This window comes from Alligator sinensis, unplaced genomic scaffold (genome assembly GCF_000455745.1).
Source record: "Alligator sinensis unplaced genomic scaffold, ASM45574v1 scaffold1092_1, whole genome shotgun sequence".
NCBI classification, from domain to species: Eukaryota; Metazoa; Chordata; order Crocodylia; family Alligatoridae; genus Alligator; species Alligator sinensis.
In genome coordinates, this window is record NW_005842252.1 from 1,054,165 (window position 1) to 1,076,364 (window position 22,200).

The following is a 22,200-nucleotide window of genomic DNA, read 5'->3' on the forward strand; positions in this document are numbered from 1 at the left end:
CTTGTGGAAGAGGCTACAGGTTGGCCACTCCTGGATTAAAAAAAACTTTACACAAATTGCATGACAAACTGAACACTTCTTCAAATTGGAGAAGAGACGCTTTAATTGACTGGAGCTAGAGCACAGCTATAAAGTCTATTGTAGGCAGCCAGGATACAAAGATTTATATTGTCTAGCACGTAAGGAAAAAGGTGATCAGGAAGTTGGCTGAATGAATCTTTATTAAATGAAGTGTGTATTAATTCAGTCAGAAGACATATACATCACGCACATATTTTCAAGAAATACAAACATGTTTCTGAGGCAGTTCTATTACTTTTTTAGTTTCTTTTGGGCAGCTTTCTTTTTGACCATTTGTAACCTTTTCATAGCATTAAGCTGTGATTCCTGAGAGGTTGGACCCTTTAAGGATGGTGACTGATTGCTCGAATCTGCAGCTGTTTTGCTGGTGCTGCTTCCACTGTTACTTGTTGTCCCGCTGTTTCCGTTGCCACTGTTTGCTTGGCTGCTGCTACCTGGAGTTGTACTGCTTGGACTAGGGAGTCCTACTTTGCTGACATTATCACTGCTTATTGAACGACTAAGACTCGTTTTCCCCAGTGTCAAAGGCGGAGGTGGCTTCACTTGAACAGGACTTGTGCTGCTGTTGTTGGAAGCTATTTTTGACCCTAGTCCTGCTTTAGATGTTGCCAATCCTGACAAACCCACAGGTTTCTGTACATTAGAAGAGGCTGCAGGTTTCCCACTGGTACTCTGTGCTGTTGAACTCAATTTGGCAGTTGAAGGACCGGTAGAAGAGGTTTTGGCTGCAAAGGCAGCCCATCCTGTAAGGCCACTGGTTGCTGAAGAGGAAACGCTGGTACTGGCAGAATTTCCCGAAATTGCTGCCGAGGTCTAAAATAAATACATAAATAAATACATTTTATTGGACCAGTATTTAATCCTTGCTAAGAACAACATAACCATTTCAAATTGTTTCTTAAAAAAACCTATTGGACAATATTTTAGTATTTTGGCAGGATTCACATTAGTCAAAAACATTAAGAAAGGAAGGACATAGGTGCAGCTACATTTTAATTTTCTGTCAAGACAAAGCCAGTATTATCTTTTCTTTCCTTTCTTCTAACTAAAACCAGGCTAACATATGACACAACAATCTCTCACTAAGCTCTATAATGACAGCCTCTCTGAAGTAATTAAAAAGACCAACACTTATGAAGTAGAAACAAGAAAGGCAGTCCACTAGCTTCTCTGTTTTATTCTGTAACTTTGTTACCTGAAGTTGTATTATAACAAGATGACAGATGGTATCACAAAAATAAAACCCCAGGCAACTAAAATAATGCAGAAACTAGTCTTCTGGCCATGCCACAGATTGAAGTGTTTCTTCTGCCACTGTTCCCTACCAATACACGCCACAGGCATGCTTATATTGTCTAAACAAAAACAATATTTTTTCCTTTTAGAGTTCTTGTTCACACAGGTTAATACAATTCAGCACTCTTCCTCTTCACACAGGTTTACAAATCAATTTACTCCATATACCCCATAAGATGTTAGCCTTTGTTAATACATACTGACTTTAAAGAAATTACCCCGTTACTCATGGATGCAATATCAAAGCTACGATTTGAAGCCAGAGGTTCTCTGCTCCAGTCCTGTCCTCAGCAGAAAGCCTTTTTCACAATATATCTATGCTTTTATGGATGAAATATGGCCCTAGTCCTCCAATTATTTATGAACATAATGTTAATCAGATGAATAAAGGTATTCATATTTGTTAGTGTTTGTATAATAAGCATCCGTATTCATATAGGCTTTGATTCAGGTAAAGTCGTTAACATAGCATAACTTTAAACATGTGAATATAACACCTTTCATTCAGGATTAGTGTTTTGCTGGACTGGGCTCATGGCATGTTAGTCTATTCATATTATTTATTATGCTTTCCAGTTTATTGTCTATTACCAATTCATTACAAAAGAAAACGAACCCAGAGAAGCAGACACAAGCCAAGATATTAAAAAAGGAAGGAAACACATCATTTAAATGCGAAAAAAAAGAAGCACTGCTCCTCTCGTACCATAGAAAAATCTTGGAATTACCAAAACATAATCTTGTTAAAGGGCAGCAATCCACCTCTTTTCTATTGGCATAGAGATATTTTATAAAATCCCATTAAAAAAAAAATCCTTTTCCAACCCTCTATGAAATAAAAGTCAGAAAACAGAGTGATGAGGAATGGAAGGAAGGGTTTCACCCATCACTAATTCCAGTCCTCTAGATTATAGCTACTATTGTGTATGGATGTTATTTTCATTGGAGGCTCTAAATATGTGGAAAAAAAATCAGGTAGAGGGTCTTATTAAAAAAACAAACCAACAAAAAAACCCAGCATGCAAGCAAGAGACTTTCATACATGCAATAAAATGAAAACCCTTTCTATAGAGAATTTTGGGTACAGCACCTTTACTTCTGTCCTCTTGAATGCTAGGAACGTGGCTGTTGTATCCAGCTTAAGTTTTATTTCAGGTTTCTTGACCAATGGATCTTTCACAGCTGGTGCTACTGAAACTACAGCAGGGGCTGGTTTCTGAGGTGGTTTTTGTGTCTTTTGAGCCTGCAGAAGAAATGATTAAACCCATATTAGGCATATTTCTGTACTGTTAACTGAGTTAATCAAAGTGGGAGCAAAAACATGCTATCAGACATAATATTACCGTTATATGATACCTGGAGATCAAACAGTGAGGGAGCAGGTCATATGTGAACACAATTTTGATCTGCAGGGAAATTTCCAGCTGAGTCATAGGCTAGTAAGAGATGTCACCTTTGTGCCACCATAACAATTTTTGAGGTGGCACAAAGCAAAAGCAAATAGATATCCACACCCTTTGTTGCACAACAATTGCCTCTGTTTGTGGCCATGGCAAAAAGTAGTATTAAACTGTTGCTTTTTCTCGGCAGACATCTATTTGCTTTAGGGCAGAAGAGTGCAGGCAACCTGGAGTGGCCCACACTCTCCAGCCACCCTGGGTAGGTGTTCTCCCAGGGCTTGAAGGGCCCGGTCCTGTACACTCCGAGGGCCGCCACACAGGATTAGGCCCCTCCAGCACTGGGATTGCCTACTTGGCGTTCCCCTTTTAAGAGATGTGCTTCTAAGCATCTCCAGGCTTTCCCCTCTAAGCAATGCATACAGGAAATTCCCAGGGGACATCTCTGTAAGCAGGGGGCTGCAAGGCTGGGCCACAGTGGCCGTGAGGACCAGGTGGCTTGTACTGGGGAGCCAGCATTTTATTTTTAGTAGGTTTTTGGTTTTTTTATTTTGCAGATTTCGTGGACAATGCCTGATTTTGGATTTCACGGAAACTGCAAAATTGGGCAATGTCCATGAAATTGCAAATTGAGTAGGTCCCTACACATGACCAGTGGATGGAACAATGGCTGACATGCATTTCACCCAATGAAGCAGATCACCTGATCTGCTTCGTTTGGCAACGTCTGTTTTATATCCACAGATCCCCAATAGGGAAGGTTCTAGCTGCTGAAAGGCATCCTGGGTAGTTGACAAGGGAAGGGAGATGAAGAGATGTCAGCTAGAAGCAGTTCTGGAGTATGAGTAAAGGGAACTACGGATAAAGCATGAGAAGTCGAAGAGAGGGTATGAGCAGAAGACAGCTATTGTGAAACAGGTTACAAGGATGTCAGAAATGGTAAGAAAGGCAGCAGTATTCATGTGAGGTAGCTAAAGGAAATTGGCACCTGGAAAGAAAAGATGACTGACAACAGTTGGGGGTGGGAAGTAAAGTGTGAAGTATTTATATACATAGGTAAGTTTACCATATGATACTTGAATGCAATTTAATGAGCACAAGCAAGCATTCCTGACTTGAAAGGCTTGAAGACAATCAAAATACTAGAAGAAACAATGACATCAAAGGGAAGACTCTCATTGGCTGATGTCCTAGCACAAAAAACATTTTAAATGAGTGTCTTTTTCTGTTTTCCTAATACAAGGGCAAATTTGAGCAGATAACAGGAAAGTAACATATCATTGAGGTAAGAAAATGTCTTTGGTTTCACTAAACCTAACAAACAATTTTCTATCCCAGCCCTGAGGCCACCTGGGAGCTGGTTGGAGACTCTGGTGTGGTCCCAGGGCTGGGAAGGATAATTAGCTGATTTTTGGTCCCAGCCCCAGTACTGCACCAGACTCTCCAACCAGCTCTGATCCCAGGGCACCAGGGAGATCCAGCATCAGGGGCAGCACCCTCTCCCAGCCTCCGCTCCCTATGCCTCCCTCTACCCGAAGCCAGAATAAGAGACCTGGCTTGGGAGATCATAGTAAGCATTACCACGCAACTAGGTAGAACACAGTCTAGCTTTTGGTAATGCTTACTACAATGTAAATAAAATACGTGACAAGGCCCTAACATACAGCTCAGTGAAAATAAAGAGCCTCATGCTATACAAATATGTGGCATCAGCTTCCACGGGCTCCAATGAAAGTTAAGGATATTCACTGTTTAACATGATCTGGTCTCAAGCCTGTTATCCTTTGTTATAGTCATGGTAAGTTCCAGAAAATCAGTTCACTCACTGCTAAAACTGAAAAAAAAAAAACATACAAAACTATTCAGCAGACTGGTGAAATAAATGAGTGCCAAATGAAATCAGCCTAATTTCTTCTTGCACTGCTTATCAGTGGGGAAGAAATAACTTGACTGTGTCTCACTTACATAATATTAAAAATTTTGTTCAATAAGCATGCTACTTTGTTCAATAAGCATGTTCTTTGAGACTCTATGGTTAAGAAAAAGAAAAATCAGCAGCAAAATGAACATGCACCTTTGAAAAATGATTCTTCAACATCCTTCTAAAGATTTCTGTCTTTTTCTTTAAAAAAAGCAACAAAAAAACCCAAAACAACCTATATGAATTGCTGTCTTCAGATACCATTCACGTTAGACAAAAAGATGACTCCTACCATTCTTTTCATCTGTCTGGTGCAGCGGGCACAATACCACACAAGGCGAGGATCATTCACTTCCTTGTCTGTCACCTGAGGTTTATGGCAATCCTGGTGGTAGAGATTATGGCACTCCTGACACTCCACTAACTGATTCCCAGAAGAAACTGTCATTTGCCTGCAGGACAAACAGTTGAGAAAAAATTACTGAAGAATACACTTTAAGGCTTAAAATAAAAACTAAAAATATGCTTGCTCTCCACATACATCTTCTATCTTTGGAAAAATGAAATGGATTCCTTTTCTATTGCACAGACTCTTCTGAACAAGTCTGGCTTGTTCTAAAATTGGTTCTTTACAGGAAAAAGTTTATATTATTTTAAATACATTTTAAAACAAGTTACCTCTACAGGACAAAATCATTTGGTGGGTCCCCTCTTTGGTTCTTTATGGTATTACAGACTTGAAAAAATAATCTCATCCAACCTGTTTGTATTTTCCTGCTTGAGTTTTATATTAGACATTAAGATCTTATGTACCTGGCTTTGCAGAGTGGATTTTGTGAACAACTATCTATATATTTACATGTCCACCCCAATACTGCTGTACAATCATCTATTTCATATTTGCATCATTATGTTGTAAGTTGTTGAGCAATACACTTGGACTACAATAATGTCTAAATGACGATCAGTAACAGTGCTTTCAATTTCAGGATTTTAGAAACATCATCATGCAAACAGTACACTATTTTGTGCAACTTTTATTAACTAACTGCTGGCTCCCAACACATGTAGACACTAGAAACTGCAGATAACACCCACACCATGGAAAAAATTGGATGTGTATGCCTCGAAGCAAACGTGTAAGCTGGTGATGAGGACTTAATTTTGTTTGGGCCTCTGGTGAAAGGAATCAAGTTGTATAAATGACAAATTAGTCACATACACATGACTGGAAGTATGCCTGTGAATTAGCCAAATACCATTTTCCTAATGATTTCTTCTTTCAGATGACAAATCAGGCTATTTAATTGCTAAGCTGCTTTTGCTCATATCCCCAAGGAGCAGGTAACCAAGTAACCATGGAAACTCTATTTGTGGACGGGTGGGGAAAGGTAATACCTTATATCTTTATATAACAAGAAAATGAAGTCAGAAGATGTTGTCCATATGGCTGTTGGAACATATTCTGGAAAATATACATTTTTTTAAATGGTCTATTTAAAAATTAAAGGAGGAAATATTTTGAAATTCTAGTGCACACTGTTTGGATTCAGGATGAATCAGAACCCAGTTCATTACAAAAAAAAAACTGGGTCAGAACAAACAATGATGTTTCAACTGCGTGTCACCAGGGAACAGACTAATTTCCATATTCTAAAACTATAAAACGACAATTTTCAGTGGATTACAAAAAAAATACATTTTTCATGCCAAGGAATGTCAATGCTAGACTTATTTTAAACTAATTTTGTAATCAAGTGACAGCCCAAATGGTTTTCTATCTTTGAAAAATGAAGATGAAATCAATGTATTTATTAAAGTTTAGAAGTCTGCTCTTGCAAAGGTAATAGGAATTTTTCATAAATCCTTTATCTTTGAAAGGAGTGCAGTGTCACCTGCAAAATTTCTCTATTTGGCACTCATTTATGCCTTGTAACCAACAACACCTGCAAATCTCAGGTATTAGAGAGGGCTGTTTTTTTTTAAACTGTCCTTCTCTCCATACCTCCATACTCTTGCTCTGACCATTTAAAAGGAAAAGAGGGGTCAACAACAACATATCTAGTCACTCTGAATTCCTAATTGTACCCTTAGCAAAGCCATACTCACACCTAACTCTAGACTAGCTCTAGAAGTGAATAAGCAAAGCTTAGTTGTCAGTTCAATCATCTGAGAGTTAGAGCATTTCGGTTCTAAAGTTGGGTTTGCACTCACTGGCTGTGTGACTTTGGACAAGTCACTTAATCTCTCTGTACTTGAGTTTCCAGGTCCATAAAATGGGATAACAGAACAACACTTGTAAGCTGGCAAATGACTTTCTGTTCTGTGCTTGTGTAGCGTGCATGATAGAAAAAAAAAGTCCTTACCCAGCACCAGAGATCCCAATTACTACTGAGAATAAATAAATAATATAATTTGGGTTCCTGGTGTTTTGCATTTGAATTTGAAGTTTTCATTAGCAGTTAAACTAAAACATTACCAAAGCCATGGAACAAGTTGACAACTGAGATGTGGCAGAAACCATGGCCCTAAAAAACATGTTGTTTTTTATCAATAAACCTCAAATAAACTTTGGACTAAAGACGGCATTAATTAGAGCTGGTAAGATATACAAGGAACTCAGAGATATGTAAATACAATGTAAAACATGTAAGAATGCTTCTTTTGTAGTAAAGAAACAATGACGCCTCTGATATTTTAAAGTGTGATTGAGATGTTTAGCAAGAGGCCTGTTCTCTGTCAGGTGTCAGCAAGGTTCTGCAACAGTGGCCTGGATCAACCTGGTTTGGTTCAAAGCAGTCCAGTGCTTCCAAGGCCACTGCTGCTGCTACCACTGCTTCTCCCAGCCAGGCTGCCCTGCCCACACTTGGAATCCACTAGGATACCACCAGACCTTCACCTGTTCTTATCTTGAAAAAGCATCCTGACCAGAACGAGCCAGACAGGGAATCATGTAGCATCAACACCTCCAATAGGTTCATCTAGGTCCTGAACAAATCCGGAACCTTGGGTTCATGTGTTACTTCACCCTTTATATGGAATGTTATTTTCCCTCCTCCTCTCTTCCCTCTTTTGTCATTTATCTAATAAAAGTTTGTTCTTTTGCAATATACTGTGCCCAGAAAGGCCAACTAGAAACAATGCCTTAAATGGCCTGGTAAAAGTTTGGCAGGTCTTAGAATGACTGACATGACCATATACCTGGTCTATTTATTTCTATCAACAAGGCTGTGGGAAGAAGCCAGTGCAAGAGGCCGCGGTGGTATGCTTTCTTTGTTGTCCTCTTATCTGTGTGTGTGCATGCATGTTGTATTTCGTCTTAAGAGAAACTGGATCAATTTTCAAAGCAACAGTTATAGACTATCTGAACTCATTCCCCATCTTCCTCCGATAAGACAATTGATACCATCTACAATGACTATCATATTAGGAGGCTTGGCCCTATAAAACATGCAACAAAGTTAAAAGGTGTATTTTTTAAATGGAAGTTTTCCTTTTCTGTCTTTAATAAAATTTTAAACTTTTAGCAACTGTTGTTACAATGGGAGGAAGTCAGAAATGATTTGATATGAAACCTTATTAAATGGTGTAAAAATGTGACAACAATAACATATCCATTAGTAAATCTGATACCTGCTCTCTATGAACACAACAGGAGCTGAAAATTGATTGGGGGGGGGGCACACACACACACCAACCTTCTTACTTTGTGTATGTATTCAAAAAGTACTTTTGCTAATTTTCCGTTATAGTAACACTAATATGCTTCCAAGTCATCAACAGATTCTTTTTTTAAATTAAATTCCAATTTCAGAATGTTTAATCATGCATCAGAAAAGGAAAGTCAGGAAGAAGCCCTTTTGTCTTTAAGTCTGAGATAAATACTCAGTTGGTAGCTAGAAATATTTTTATGGGTAAACCAACTACAAATTAGGCAGAAAGCAGGGCAGTGTGGCACCTTATATCACTAACTTTCAATTTATACCTCTTAACTTCTGGCTAACGTCAGATTAACATGGCTAAATACTCCTCTCAACTGCAAACTGTTACAGAAAAAAAAACCCACACAAAACTCTACAAATGCCATTTAAAAAAAAAATCTCAGAAAAGAACTGACTTTTGAGAAAACTGCTTGTGATTAGCAATTCACTTTTTAAATTCAGCTTCTAATCATAAATCAATATTTTAAACTATATACAAGATGCTCAATTTATTTTTTGTCTTTTCTGAAAGAAGGGCAGAGGTCTGGTCTTTATCACTCCTGCAAAAATTTCAATATTGTTATGAGAAATGATTTCCCTCAAGACTTTATTTCTGCTTCACTAACATTTATATATGTTTTTTCTTAAAGGCTCCATATTTCAGAATAGCATTTTTATTCAGGAAGCGCACTTAACCATATAATTAATTTTATGCCCATGCTTATGTTCAATTGAAGTCCTTAAATGCTTTCCAGAATAAAGATGAAAATTATTAACAAGCTAACAAATGTAATTAATTGGAAACACTAAGAGACAGCAAATTCAGATCTATACAATTCATTTGTACAATCACTTTTCATTGAAGAACTGCATTGTAAGAAAGGTATGAGGGTATGTTTGATGAAGCATATGACACTTACCGGCAAACAACACAGGCCAACCCCATCTCCATAGCAAAATCATCAGCACTGGTTTCATCAAAACTGGATAGATCAGGCATAGACAAATCCTTGCTAGTCTGGACTGTGATAGGGGAGGAACGAGTCTCTTGCTTTTCTAGCCTGGGTTTTTTTGGAATGTCACCTCCTTCTATTATCTCCCCTTTTATCTGTTAAGCATTCACATGTACACACACACACACACACACACACACACACACACACACACACACAGAGAAGATGAAAATGTGAAAGGTTAGTTATTAAAATTTATCTGAGCCACCAACTGGCATAAACAGTTCAGCCTAAGTTCCCCCTCCTTTCCTCAGCTTTTGCTTTCTGTTCCCTATCGGGGAGTTGGTGCAGCCCACAGTACTGGGAGATCCCATGGCACAGTGTAGGGAGGGAGCTAAAGTGAGGGCTGCCCACATGTGTGGTGCAGTGGGGGTGGGGGGCATTGCCCATGCATGTGGTGTAGATTAGGACCCATGGCTTGGATTAGTGCAGCCCCTGGGTGGAGAGCCCCCAGCCACTTAGAAGTTGGACAACCCTGGTTTAGAAATACAGCAGTTAAAGTATAAATGTACATCTACACAATATGCTTTCCTAGAGAGATATATTCATTGCCACCACAACATTTTTGAACTAGTAGTTTAAGGAGTCCTCTGTATTACAGCTCAGGATTTGTTAAAAGTTCAGGGGTTTTGAGAAAAAAAAGAGAGTGAGAGAGTGGTCGGCATACTATTTCTATTATGCTCTTCCCAAGAGTAGTAATGTATTATAAAATATGGAAAATTAAGATGAAATTTTTGCTATGCTGTTTGTCCTGTGTTAACCAGTGATGCTAATTAATGGGACACGTGAGCTATGGCCTTAACTAAAAATAAATCAAATTTGCCAAGTTCTTCATGAACAAATTGCTTCTTGTTACAATATTTTTAAATTCAAGCGCCAACAGAACCAATTTCACTGCAAATTATTTAATTGTTAAGACTTACTTTATCAGCGGATCTTTTCTCAGTTTCTTTTTTCACCTTTTCTGTTGTAGTAGGCTTGCCATTGTTGTTGCCTGAAGGCAAGCTGGATGAAGCTTTAGGCTCCTGCTTACTGGAGACTGATTTGGTAATAGATACTTTGGGTTGTTCCACTTCCTAAACAAACAAAAGAAGACTTAAAGACAAACCTAATACAATGGTAACCAATCAAATCACATACAGGAATAAGTAAGTTTAATTTGGCTGCAGTAACTTCTACAAAAACAAAAACCTTTCAAGAGATAGGGTTCTAGTTTAACAAAAAAACCAAAACAAAACAAAACCCTAAGCACATCTTCATTTTGGTTTATTAATTTCAAAGGAAAACATTTTAAACCTGTAAAATTGAAAACCATAACAAACAAAATTTTTTAGATAATTTTGAAGACAAAATGTAATGTAGGAAAACATAAAGGAGATGATTTCTGTAGTCAGTGAACATCAGTATTTCATTCCTTTGAAGAGAAAAATATTGGCCTTTGCTTAATCTTGGCCAGTATTTACCTTTTAGGTCAGTAAATCTGAATATGCATATCAACAGTTCTTACAAGTGATGTATTAATATTAGTGGTGAATAACAAGCAGGTCGGTTGTAAATGAGTGATCAATTACAGCTATAGGTGTGAGAATCAAAAGCTGAACAACTAAAGTTCCTTCTAGCCTAGGGAAGAACTAACTATAACACTTCATTTAACCTAAGTTATCCGTGTGTCAGTGCAGACCAGTAAAGCGTAGAGTTTTCTTTCTAATGTTCTAATTAGTATATTTTTGGTGGTTTTCAATACACTGGTAAAATTTTAGCTGGTTGTTTTACAAATTATTTTTTTGGTTGCTACCTGCCCCATGCAAATTTAAAATCAACAGAATTTGCAGAAAACAGGTTTTTTAACTACTTTAAGATCTCTCCACAACAACAACAACTACTCTGCATTTTATGAGCATTTAGTTTTAATTACAAGTTGATAAATCCATCAATTTGGTTAATTTTGGATGACCAATATGGTACAGGAATAGAAAGTGACTGCAGAGCAATACATTACAAATTCATAACTCTTCCAACTTAAGAAGAAACAGCTGCCTTCCAGATCCAGAGTCTGCCCCAACTAAAGTCTACAGAATTTTTGCCATTATCTTCAACAACAGTAGGATCAACCTTGCCGTGTTAAAGGTGAGCAATCAACATGGTTACTCCACAAATCTGTTCATTTATTTCCACTTCTTTTAGTCCTTCATCTAGAAAACTTAAAACAGGAATAGCTGGAGTGATAACAACACATGTAAAATGACCTGCATGTTCCACAAATGATAATACCTTCTGTGAAGGACGATAGCTTGAATCAGTTCCTCTGGCCAGAGACTCATCGAGCAAAGCTTTTAGCTTTTCAGCAGAATCTTTACTTTTTGAATGAAGGAAGCCGAGGGCTTTCAAAAAGATGGGATCAAGTTCCAAGTTCACTGTGGCAGCCATAGCAGCCTCTTTGAAGAAAAATGAAAAAGAAGAGAACATTATTTACATGCAGTATAACTCATGCAACAGAATAGACAGAATAGTTCAGAGGAGGCGTATGTGTGTGTATATCTAAATATATATAGGGACCTACCTAAATCACGACAGAAGAGCACTGCGCAGCGGCTTCTTTTTGCTGTGTACTCCCCCCTGACACTGATTTTTGGAGGGGCCCCAGCAGTCCCACTTGCTACTTATCGGCTGGGAGGCAAAACTGTGGTTTTAAACATGCCACAGTTTTTGCCTCCTGACCAATCAGTAGTGACTGGTGGGGGTCATCGGGGCCCTTCGGCCAATCAGTAGCAGGAGGCAAAAACTGTGGCATATTTAACACCGTGTTTTTGGTCCCCCGGCTGATCGGAAGCAAGTGGTGACTAGTGGCGCTTCCAGGCCCCTCTGACAATCAGTTGGCGGGGGGAGAGTAGGGGCGGTATATGCAAAAACAGCATGAATAAATGAGCTGCTGCGCAGTGCATTTCTGCTGCAGTTTAGGTATGTCTACATATATACACACACACGCACACACACAGAGAGAGAGAGAGAGAAACAAACATATATATAGGCATGCATACATATCTGTATCAATATCTATCTAGGTAGATATCAATATAGATATACATGTTATATATGTATGTGCATATATGTCTCTCTCTCTATATAAGGACCTACCAAAATTGCAGCAGAAGTGTGTGTGTGTGTGTGTGTCTAGAGAGAGAGAGAAGTGGTCCAATAAAAGATATCCCTCTAAGAAATCCTTGCCTCTTGCATAATTCCTGGACCATCATAGCTACAAAATCACATTAACACTACCAAAAATTATCATATGCACATGGAACATGTATTCCAGAATCTCACTATTTGTATTCAGAATGGCTGGCAACTTCAAGAAAAACAAAAAAGCTTGGTTTCCTTTTCTCGTAAGACATAAGCTTAAAATGGCATATGCACGTCATAGTTTCATAGTAGCTAGGGTCAGGAGGGACCTGAACAGATCATCTAGCCTGACCCCCTCCCACAGGCAGGAATGAATGCTGAGTTCACAAGACCCCAGACAGGTGATCACTCCTCTTGAATTTGCCCAAGGTAGGGGCGAGGACCACTTCCCTTGGGAAGTTGGTTCCAGATTTTGGCCACCCTAACTGTAAAATATTGCCTTCTGATCTCTAACCTAAGCCTATTCTCCATTAGCTTATGACCATTGTTCCTTGTCACCCCAGGTGGTGCTGGGGAAAAAAAGGGCTCTGCCTATTTGCTGTTGATCCCCCCTGATGAGCTTGTAGGCAGCCACCAGGTCCCCCCTCAGCCTTCTCTTGCTGAGGCTGAACAGGTTCAGGTCCTTCAGTCTCTCCTTGTAGGGCCTGTCCTGCTGCCCCTCACCAAGCGGGTGGCCCTCCTCTGAACCCTCTCCAGGCTGGCCACATCCCTTTTGAAGTGCAGCGCCTAGTACTGGATGCATTACTCCAACTGCAGCCGGACCAAAGTCACATAGAGGGGGAGCATCACTTCTCTGGACTGGCTTGAGATGCACCTTTGGATGCATGACAAGGTATGGCTGGCCTTGCTGGCTGCGGTCTGGCATTGGCAGCTCATGTTCATCTTGGAGTCAATGATGACTCCAAGATCCCTTTCCTCCTCTGTGCTTTCAAGAAGGGAACTCTCCAGCCTGTATGTGTGCTGTGGATTCCTTCTCCCAAGCTGCAGCACCCTGCATTTGTCTACGTTGAACCCCATCCTATTCTCATCTGCCCACTTTTGTAGTCTGTCTAAATCTAGTTGCAGCCTCTCTCTCCCTTCAAGTGTGTCCACCTCGCCCCACATCTTAGTGTCATCAGCAAACTTGGACAGCGTGCTTTCCACCCCCTTGTCCAAGTCGCTGATGAAGATGTTAAACAGTGCGGGCCCGAGGACCGAGCCCTGGGGTACCCCACTGCTCACATCTCGCCAGGTTGAGTACAACCCGTCCACCACTACTCTCTGGGTGCGCCCCATCAGCCACTTTTTACCCATCCAACTGTGTAGGCATCAATGCTGCAGTCGCTTAATTTATTGATGAGGATGGGGTGAGAGACAGTGTCAAAGGCCTTCTTAAAGTCTAGAAAGACTACGTCCATGGCGACACCATCATCCAAAGATTTAGTTACTTGGTCATAAAAGGCAATCAGGTTGGTCTGGCAGGACCTGCCTTTGAAGAACCCATGCTGATTGCCCCTGAGCATGATCTCCCCTGCTGGCCCCCAACAGATATGCTCCTTGATGATCCTCTCCAAGAGTTTCCTGAGCACCGAGGTGAGACTTACAGGCCTATAATTACTTGGGTCCTCCTTCCTCCCCTTCTTGAAAATTTCCTTTTGTAGGTTGCTAATTTCACAATAATGTACATTAGGAAAATTGATTTTCTTTGTAGGTAATTTAATTTTTGTTAACTTTTTAGATGATGAAATGCCCCAATATCAACACAAATGAGATGAAGTGAGAGAATGGGCTTGTACTATACTTCTCACTTGATCAGTAAAAAAAAGTGTTACTGGTGTTTAAGACTTACTATTAGGTTAATGGCCACTGGGAAACGATTTGACAAGAATGACTTGGCAAAGATTATGGAACAGAGAAAAGGTTCTGAACAGAATTCTTTTAGAACAGAAAGGGGTAACATTTATTTTAAAATAACCTTGGTTCATACCATTTATTTTTGCACTTTGGAACCTTCTCAGTCAATCTCAGCAACAAATTTCAGAAAGGGCAATTAAACGAGAGACCTCCCCTAAAAGAGAACAGATTACTCTAAATCAGCAATATATCTTTATTACAACAGTCTAAGGAAAGCTACAGCAAACTGAGGCTGCTCGTCTATTCCAAAAAGCATGAGAAATATCTATTTTTAACAATTCCTTTTATCATCATCCCAAAATGATTGTGATGTCTTACTTTTTATTTTGTAATTCAGAATACATTCTTGAAAGAGCTTTCATGATGTCTCAAAAGAATAGCTTGGACATTTACTCTGGTTTCAGCTTGCAGGGTCTTGAGTGAATTCCTTTTGATGTTGAGACAGTGAACTTTTACCCCTTTGGACAATTCGCCAGCAGAGGTAGGCTGCTCCCTTACTGCTTGCCTAGAAGTCTCCAGGAATCTTTATCTCATGCTGGGCTTTCACAAGACACTAGAGAATCACTCTACCAAGATCATCAAGGAGTTCACCACATAATAGACTTCATACAGATTTTATCAATGGACCCAGCAGAGAGTTAAGAATTGTATTCAGAACCTTTTCTCTATTCCTTAATCTTTCCTTCTTGTCAAATCATTTCCCAGAGGCCATAAAACTTCCACTACTAAGTCCAAAACACCAGTAACTCTGGCTGTCTACTGATCAAGCAAAGACTACAGTGTAAGCCCATCTCAAGCAACTCAGTTTCTCTCTGATGTCTACAAAAATGAATTTCAATGCATGCAGAAAGTAGATATCCTCCTCTCTCATACATCTATCTTCGATAACTGCTCAGACCACTCTTGAGATCTGTGGGCTGTACTATCTGTTCTTTTTCTTTGTTCTGTGTTTATGGTCTGAGTTTCAGTACCACACAGTGTATAACTTAGTCTCTGTTAAATCCCCAATGATATAAAAATGGTGAAATAGTAGAAAAACCCAGTTCATATCAACTGGAGTAATGGATTGCTTGAGGAACTTAAAGTTCCTTTTCTTAGAGTTTCCCTGTTTACAAATCTGCATATAACTTACTGACATTAAGAACAGATGTTAGTAGCAAGCCAAACTCAGGATGGTTTCAGGCTAAATGTGACTTCTCAAATTAAAAGAACTCTAAGAAAGTGACTACTAGCACATCGATTCAAATAGCTCAGGGACAGTTTTGTTTTCCAGTAATAATTCATAAATCTCTTTCTGGAGTTAGCTTTTTAAGAACTTTACTGTCAAGAAACTGTAAAAATATGTGCAGTTTGCATTTAATTCTTTGATGTGTATACCAAAGCTTGGCATCTCTCTTCTGGCCTCAAGGTTAACATTATAATAATGCCACATGTTAGTAGTATCATAGTTAAGAATCTGTCAGTGTTTTGTCCATAATGCCTCCTTTTACAGGAATACTCAAGACAGTTAAAATATGCTCTAGGCTAAAACTGAGTACATAAAGGCTGAGCTTGGAAATGAATTTTCAATTAAAAACATATATTTTAAAGTTAAAGAAAGAAGGAAAAATATCCATCTGCTGGAGGAGGAAGCAGCTCATCAGTTGCTAACTTCGAAATGGACTTCACCTGTAAGCATAAATTTCATAAACTGCTCTCTGACTGGAATACAGTAACAGAGAAACTGCCATACAGTCTCAAACCAACTGCTGGTCTGGTTCATTTATCTTGCCTTTAACCAATACCAGATTTTTGAGAGCAGTGAGAAAGATGGTCTAAAGCTTAAGTCACTAGCCTGCGACATGAGAAACTGGAGTTCAGTGTCTTCTTATGCCATGAATCTTTTAGGCCCAGGCCAACAGAAGAAATGAGATGACATTTAGTTCCCTAAATCCCAAAATGCAAATCTTAAAATCTGTTTAATGGAGGTGCACCAATATATCAGTTGCATACTGGACTGGCACCAATAAAAGGGAAATTTACATTATTAGCTACTGGCTTTTTTTGGCTGATAATGTTCGCTGATAAATACAATTAATTATGCCTTCTGGCCAGGGACCCCGGATGCCGCATGCATGTGCGTGGCCGCATACATGCATGTGGCCAGGAATGTAGCTGGGCAGTGTGGAGAGCAGCTCCCTGCAGGTAAGTCTGTGGAGGGGAAGGGGTATGGGGGAGGGAAGGGGTGTGGAGGGGCAGATCAAGGCTCCCACAGTGAGGGAGGGAGGGTGGCAGGGCAGGGATTGGGGGCACTGCCCAGCCAGGGTAGTGAATGGGACCTGGGGCTGGGTCGGGGAGTGGGACAGAGCTGCGGGTGGCTCATCCAGAGGCATGGCAGGGGAGAGGGGGCAACTCCCCACTGCTGCATGCACTCCCCAGGGGAGGTATGGGGGGACATATGCCTCCCCAGATTTGTGTGCAGGGTGGATGGAGGCTGCTCACTGTGGGCTTGGGGCTCTCCGCCCTGCTGCCTTTGTCCCAGGAGCCCTGAGCTGGCCGTGCAGGGGCAGTAGCAGGGGCAACGAGTTGTGCCTCCCCCTGCCAGGTGGGCAGGGGGTGAACAGCTGGCATGGGGCTCCCAGGGCAAAAGCAGCAGAGCAAAAAGCCAAAAGCCCCCACCCTCACCCCTTTCAGCTTTGCTCCAGTTAAAAGCATCCCCACACTTAAAAATGGCGGCAGGGCTTGAAGTAAAGCTCATTTGACAAGCTTTATTTCAAGCGCCCCCACTGCCATTTTTAATGCTTCCTGCCCCAGCCTGGGTCCCCCAGTCCCTGCCCCACTCCCTCTCTCACTGTGGGGGCCTCAATCTGCCCCCCATGCCCCTTCCCTCCCCTGAGCCCCTTCCTCCCCACAGACTTACCTGCAGGGAGCTGCCCTCCACACTGCCTAACTGCATTCCTGTAAATTGGTTATCAGATCGGTATCGGCTGATATGGCTGGTTAACAACAGGCTATTGGTACTGGCCAAGAAAATCTTTATCGGTGCACTGTCTAACCACCTAGGTGCAGAAGCTATCAAAACTTCTGCTCATGGATGGTCTCAGTCTTGCCATTGAGAAGCAGCTCAGCACTCATTTCCTCTCCCAGAAGAACACCTGAGGCCAGGTAATAGGCCAGGGATAGGCAAAATAAAGCCCGCAGGCTGGATCTGGCTCATCAACTAACTGGATCTAGCCCACAGGCGGGGCGCCCACCAAGTGAATGGATCCAGCCTGTGTGTAGGCAGTGGCTCCAGCAGCCGCATAGTGATGGACAGCTAGGGCTGCTTCCCACATGCCAAGCGCTCTCTGTCTCTCTCTGGGCTGGGGCTGCCACCAGTGTAGCAGCAGAAGCATGAACCTGTGCACAGCTGTAGCATGCCACCACCCCCGAGTCTGGATTTGACAGCTACCAGCTGCATCCACAGCTGCCGAAATGTGGCCAACACCTTCCCCATTGGGGCTTTGGGTGCAGGGGGTGGGGGGAAATGCTACAGCTGCAGGCAGGTTCAGGATTCTGTGCTGGTCACAGCCTAGAGCCGTAGCACATAGTACCAGTACTCAACATGGTATTCTGAGAAAGACATGCTATTTATCTGTATTATACTGCAGTGCTATAATGCTATCAATTCCATTTTTATAAAACCTAACACTGTTTACATTTTACTGCCATTTCTTATCAAGGTTTTCCATTCAGCTCTCCACGACAACTACCCATGTTGTTTTCTGTAGCTGTTAATTACAACCTAGCAACATTAATTACTTATTCAAAATGTTCTTTCCAACATGCATTGAACCAGATTTGTCAATACTACCTCTTGCCTTTCACCGCACTTCAAATTCACCTCTGTTTATTCTATTTCTCTTACCCCTCACAATTGCTTCTGGGCTCAACTAACCTAATAATTGTGTCATCAGTAAATTTAGCATTTTCACTGGTAACTCCCTTTTCTAGATCACTAATATATTAAACACCGGTCCTGGAACAGAATATAACCTTTTCCCACTGTTTTTTTTTTTTAATCCAGGCAAGAAGTTAAAAGACCTTTAATTCTCATTCTGTTTCCACTTTCCTGGGTTCGGATCCACAACAGCACTTTGCCTTTCATCATGTGAATTCCTAAACAGCTTTCTGTAAGGGATTTAGTTAGTTAAACTTTAAACTATTTATTCAGGGAAACAATCAAAAAGTTTTAATACTTTAACTAAATGATATTAACTAGATCTACTTAGGCTGTGGATAGACATAACATTTGAACAATCTCAAACAGTTTTGAAACTCCTTTGAGATATTAAGGTTGCATATACAGACAGATGCACCCAATAACGTGCTCTTGAAATGGCCAAAGGATGACAGAAATGTACCTAGAGAGAGCTGGTGCTATTTTGTACTGTTTCATTATGGAATATTTCATGTTATGTGTATATTTACAGAAGTTTAGAGCTGGAAGGGACCTTGTGAGATCACTGGGTCCAGCTCCCCTGCTCTGGGCTGGGAAGACTGCTGGGGTCAAATAACTATCCCACAATGCTGTGCTCTCCCTTTCCCCAACCCTGTCACAGGCTCCCTGCACCCCAAGCTCTGTGGATCCCAACACTTGGAGTGCCACAACCGCCTCCAAAACTGGCCACTGCTGGCATCCCGTGGGCTCCTGGCACCCGCAGTGGCCAGGGTGCAGGGAGTGCTCACTGACTGTCCACTCTGCTTTCCCCCTCTCATTAGAGAGCAATAGGAGGAGGAAAACAAGGGGAAAGGAGCCACAGCACCAAGAATGATTCCCAAAGGTGCAATGATTCTCAAAGGGTGGAAGAGCGACAAATGTGCTGTGAGATCCCCACGCGTGAGGAAGTAAATGCTCTCCTCCCCAGTTCGGCACCCTGTGCCTACCCTAATTACTCCAGTAGGCCTATGGCTGCTCCTCTTGGAACTGCCACAGCTGCTGCTGCCTTTCCCTGCCTTCCTCTGTCCCCAGGCAGCCCCTATGCTGCCCACCACCCTCCCTCCCTCCCATCCCCCCCCACACACACACTCCCAGCAAAATGCTCTGCGAGAAGTCAGACGGGCTGATCATCCCCTCCACTCCTCCCATGTTCCTGAGACCAGCAGGAGGAGCTGCAGGGGTGGCCACTGGCATGAGACACCCTGTAAGAGCAGCCTCAGCAGTGGGGGTCTGCCCTTGTCCTAAAGTTACAGACCAGGGATCAGAAGGGGGAAAATAGTGGAAAGAGTAGGGCACAGCAGAGTGATGTCCTGTCCCCAACTGCCCTTAAGCAGCACCAGCTAGATCAGTGGTTCTCAATATTTTTAGCATCAATGCCCTTCCACACCTGCATGTGTTTTCTGAATTAGATCTATCTCAGTGATTTTCACCTGGGGAGCTGTGGAATTCAGAAAACCTACGGAGGGGTGTCTTGGGACTAAAATGGTTGAGAATCACTGGCATAGAGACTAAGTTGCTTAACAAAAGATGTATTTGGTGTCATTTTTAACAATGCATCTCAGAACTGGCATGATTTCCTTTGGCAAGGGAAAAGAACATTATATGTTGGGGTTTTTTTGGGGGGGTGGGGGTAGGGGGCGCAGAACAGGTGTATGTAATGTGGTGTCAGTTTTAAATCAGAAATAAATGTGCCCCAGGTATCAAAAATATGGGAAATAATTAGGGCTGTGCAAAATTTCTCTGGCTGTTTCAACTCATTTTCAGCTCAAAACAATGAAATCAAAATGAAATGAAGGGCTTCAAAACAGCCTCAAAACAAAACGAGGGCAGTCAAAACGTTTGGAAACGTTTTGCATTTCGAAGTAGCCCAGCTGAGTTCCTCTCTGCTGCGCTATGATCAGGCTGGGGAAGAAAACTCAGCCCACCTGAGTTCCCTTCCCCAGCCAGATCAAAATGTCAAAACAGCATCGAAACACCGAAACCATTTTGATGAATCGGAACAGAACAGTGTTTTCGAACTGAAACCAAACTCGAAACAAAACAATTTTCCATTGAAATGGATGTTGAAGCCAAACGCTGCTGTTTTGCACAGCCCGAGAAATAATGCCCTAGTACACCCCCTGGTTGGAGAGTGCTGTTGCTGCATGCCACAACAGTGATTTTTTGAAGCCTTCTCATAGGGGGGGGAAGGGGAGCAAGGGGCCTTGCATATCTGCCATGGCTGAAATATACTTTTTGAAATGTTTCAAACTGTGTTACATTTTGAAACATTTGAAATGTTACATCTATTTGCCTCCTTAGCTATTATTTTGTTCAAAGAACTGTAACAGATTTTCTTCAACAGAATCAATAATAGTTTGTGTTTTATAGTCTATTTTTAAATGGATTCGGTCTATTTTCCTAACATTACAGTGCAATTCAATGGTGTAAAATTTCTAGGATCATCACGATGGCTTCTCAAATGAAAGTTACATCTGCTTTCCTTTTGTATTTCCCCAGAATAAAACATTTTAAACATGCAATAATAGAAAGCTAGGGTTGAAAGGGACCTCAGAAGGTCAGGCAGTCCAAACCGCTGCATAAAGCAGGACCACCCCCAACTAGATCATCCCAGCCAAAGCTTTGTTCACGCAGGCCTTTAAAGACCTCCAAGGATGGAGACTCCACCACCTCTCTAGGTAACCCGGTTCCAGTGCCTCGACACCCTCCTAGTGAGGAAGTTTTTCCTAATATCCAACCTAAACTTCCCTTGCTGCAACCTGAGACCATTGCTTCTTGTTCTGTCATCTGCCACCACTGAGAACAGTCTAGCTCCATCCCCTTTGGAATTGCTCTTCAGGTAGTTAAAGGCTGCTATTAAATCCATCTTCTCTTCTCTAGACTAAATAACCCCAGTTCTCTCAGCCTCTCCCCCATAAGTCATGTGCCCCAGCCCCCTAACCATTTTGGTTGCTCTCCACTGGACTCTCTTCAACTTATCCACATCCTTTCTGTAGTAGGGGCCCAAAACTGGACACAATACTCCAGATGTGGCCTCACCAATGAAGAACAGAAGGGAAGAATCACTTTCCTCAATCTGCTGGCAATGCTGCCAATAATGCAGCCTGGTAATGCATTATCCTTCTTGGCAATAAGGGCTCACTGCTGACTCATAGTCAGTTTACTGTCCACTGTAACCCCCAGATCCTTTTCTGCAGAGCTGCTGTTTAGCCAGCCAGTCTGTACTAGTGCATGGGATTCTCCAGGACTTTGCACATGTCCTCATTGAACCTCACGAAATTTCTTTTGGCCCAATCCCCCAATTTGTCTAAAACACTCTGAATCCTAGCCCTACCCTAAACCATAGCTACTACTCCCCACAGGTTGCTGTCATCTAGAAACTTGCTGAGGGTGCACTCCATCCCATCTTCCAGATCGTTAATGAAGATACTGAACAAAACCAGCCCCAGGACTGACCCCTGGGGCATTCCACTTGATACTGGCTGCCAACTAGACCTCAAGCCATTGATTACTACCCTCTGAGCCCAATGCTCCAGACAGTTTTCTATCCACCATCCAGCCCATTCATTCAACCCATATTTCCTTAATTTGCTTGCTTAATTTCTTTCTCTTCATCAGGTCGATCCCATCTGTTCCAACCAATCCTTTTTCTTGGACCAACATTCCATAGTCGAAGAAGCCAAATCCCCGCTGATGACACCACCTGTGCAGCCATGCATTGATCTGCAGGATAAGTCCACTCCTGTCCTGCCTCTTTCCC

General features: G+C 41.5%; 1 protein-coding gene across 3 annotated transcripts in view; it reads right to left on the reverse strand.

Moving 5' to 3' along the window:
- Positions 1-203: 203 nt before the first annotated feature.
- Positions 204-22,200, reverse strand: part of INTS12 (integrator complex subunit 12) — a 26,073-nt gene continuing 4,076 nt past the window's right edge. For 2 of the 3 annotated variants that reach the window (XM_025208783.1, XM_025208784.1), the window contains exons 2-8: positions 14,556-14,636; positions 11,681-11,844; positions 10,333-10,485; positions 9,317-9,504; positions 4,988-5,147; positions 2,468-2,620; positions 204-894 (exon numbers count right to left, since the gene is read on the reverse strand). In XM_025208783.1, the coding sequence (XP_025064568.1) occupies positions 313-894; positions 2,468-2,620; positions 4,988-5,147; positions 9,317-9,504; positions 10,333-10,485; positions 11,681-11,836 (1,392 nt within the window). In that variant the 5' untranslated portion in view covers positions 11,837-11,844; positions 14,556-14,636 and the 3' untranslated portion in view covers positions 204-312. The remainder of the gene's footprint in view (positions 895-2,467; positions 2,621-4,987; positions 5,148-9,316; positions 9,505-10,332; positions 10,486-11,680; positions 11,845-14,555; positions 14,637-22,200) is intronic. The other variant, XM_006027563.2, reaches the window with a different exon arrangement.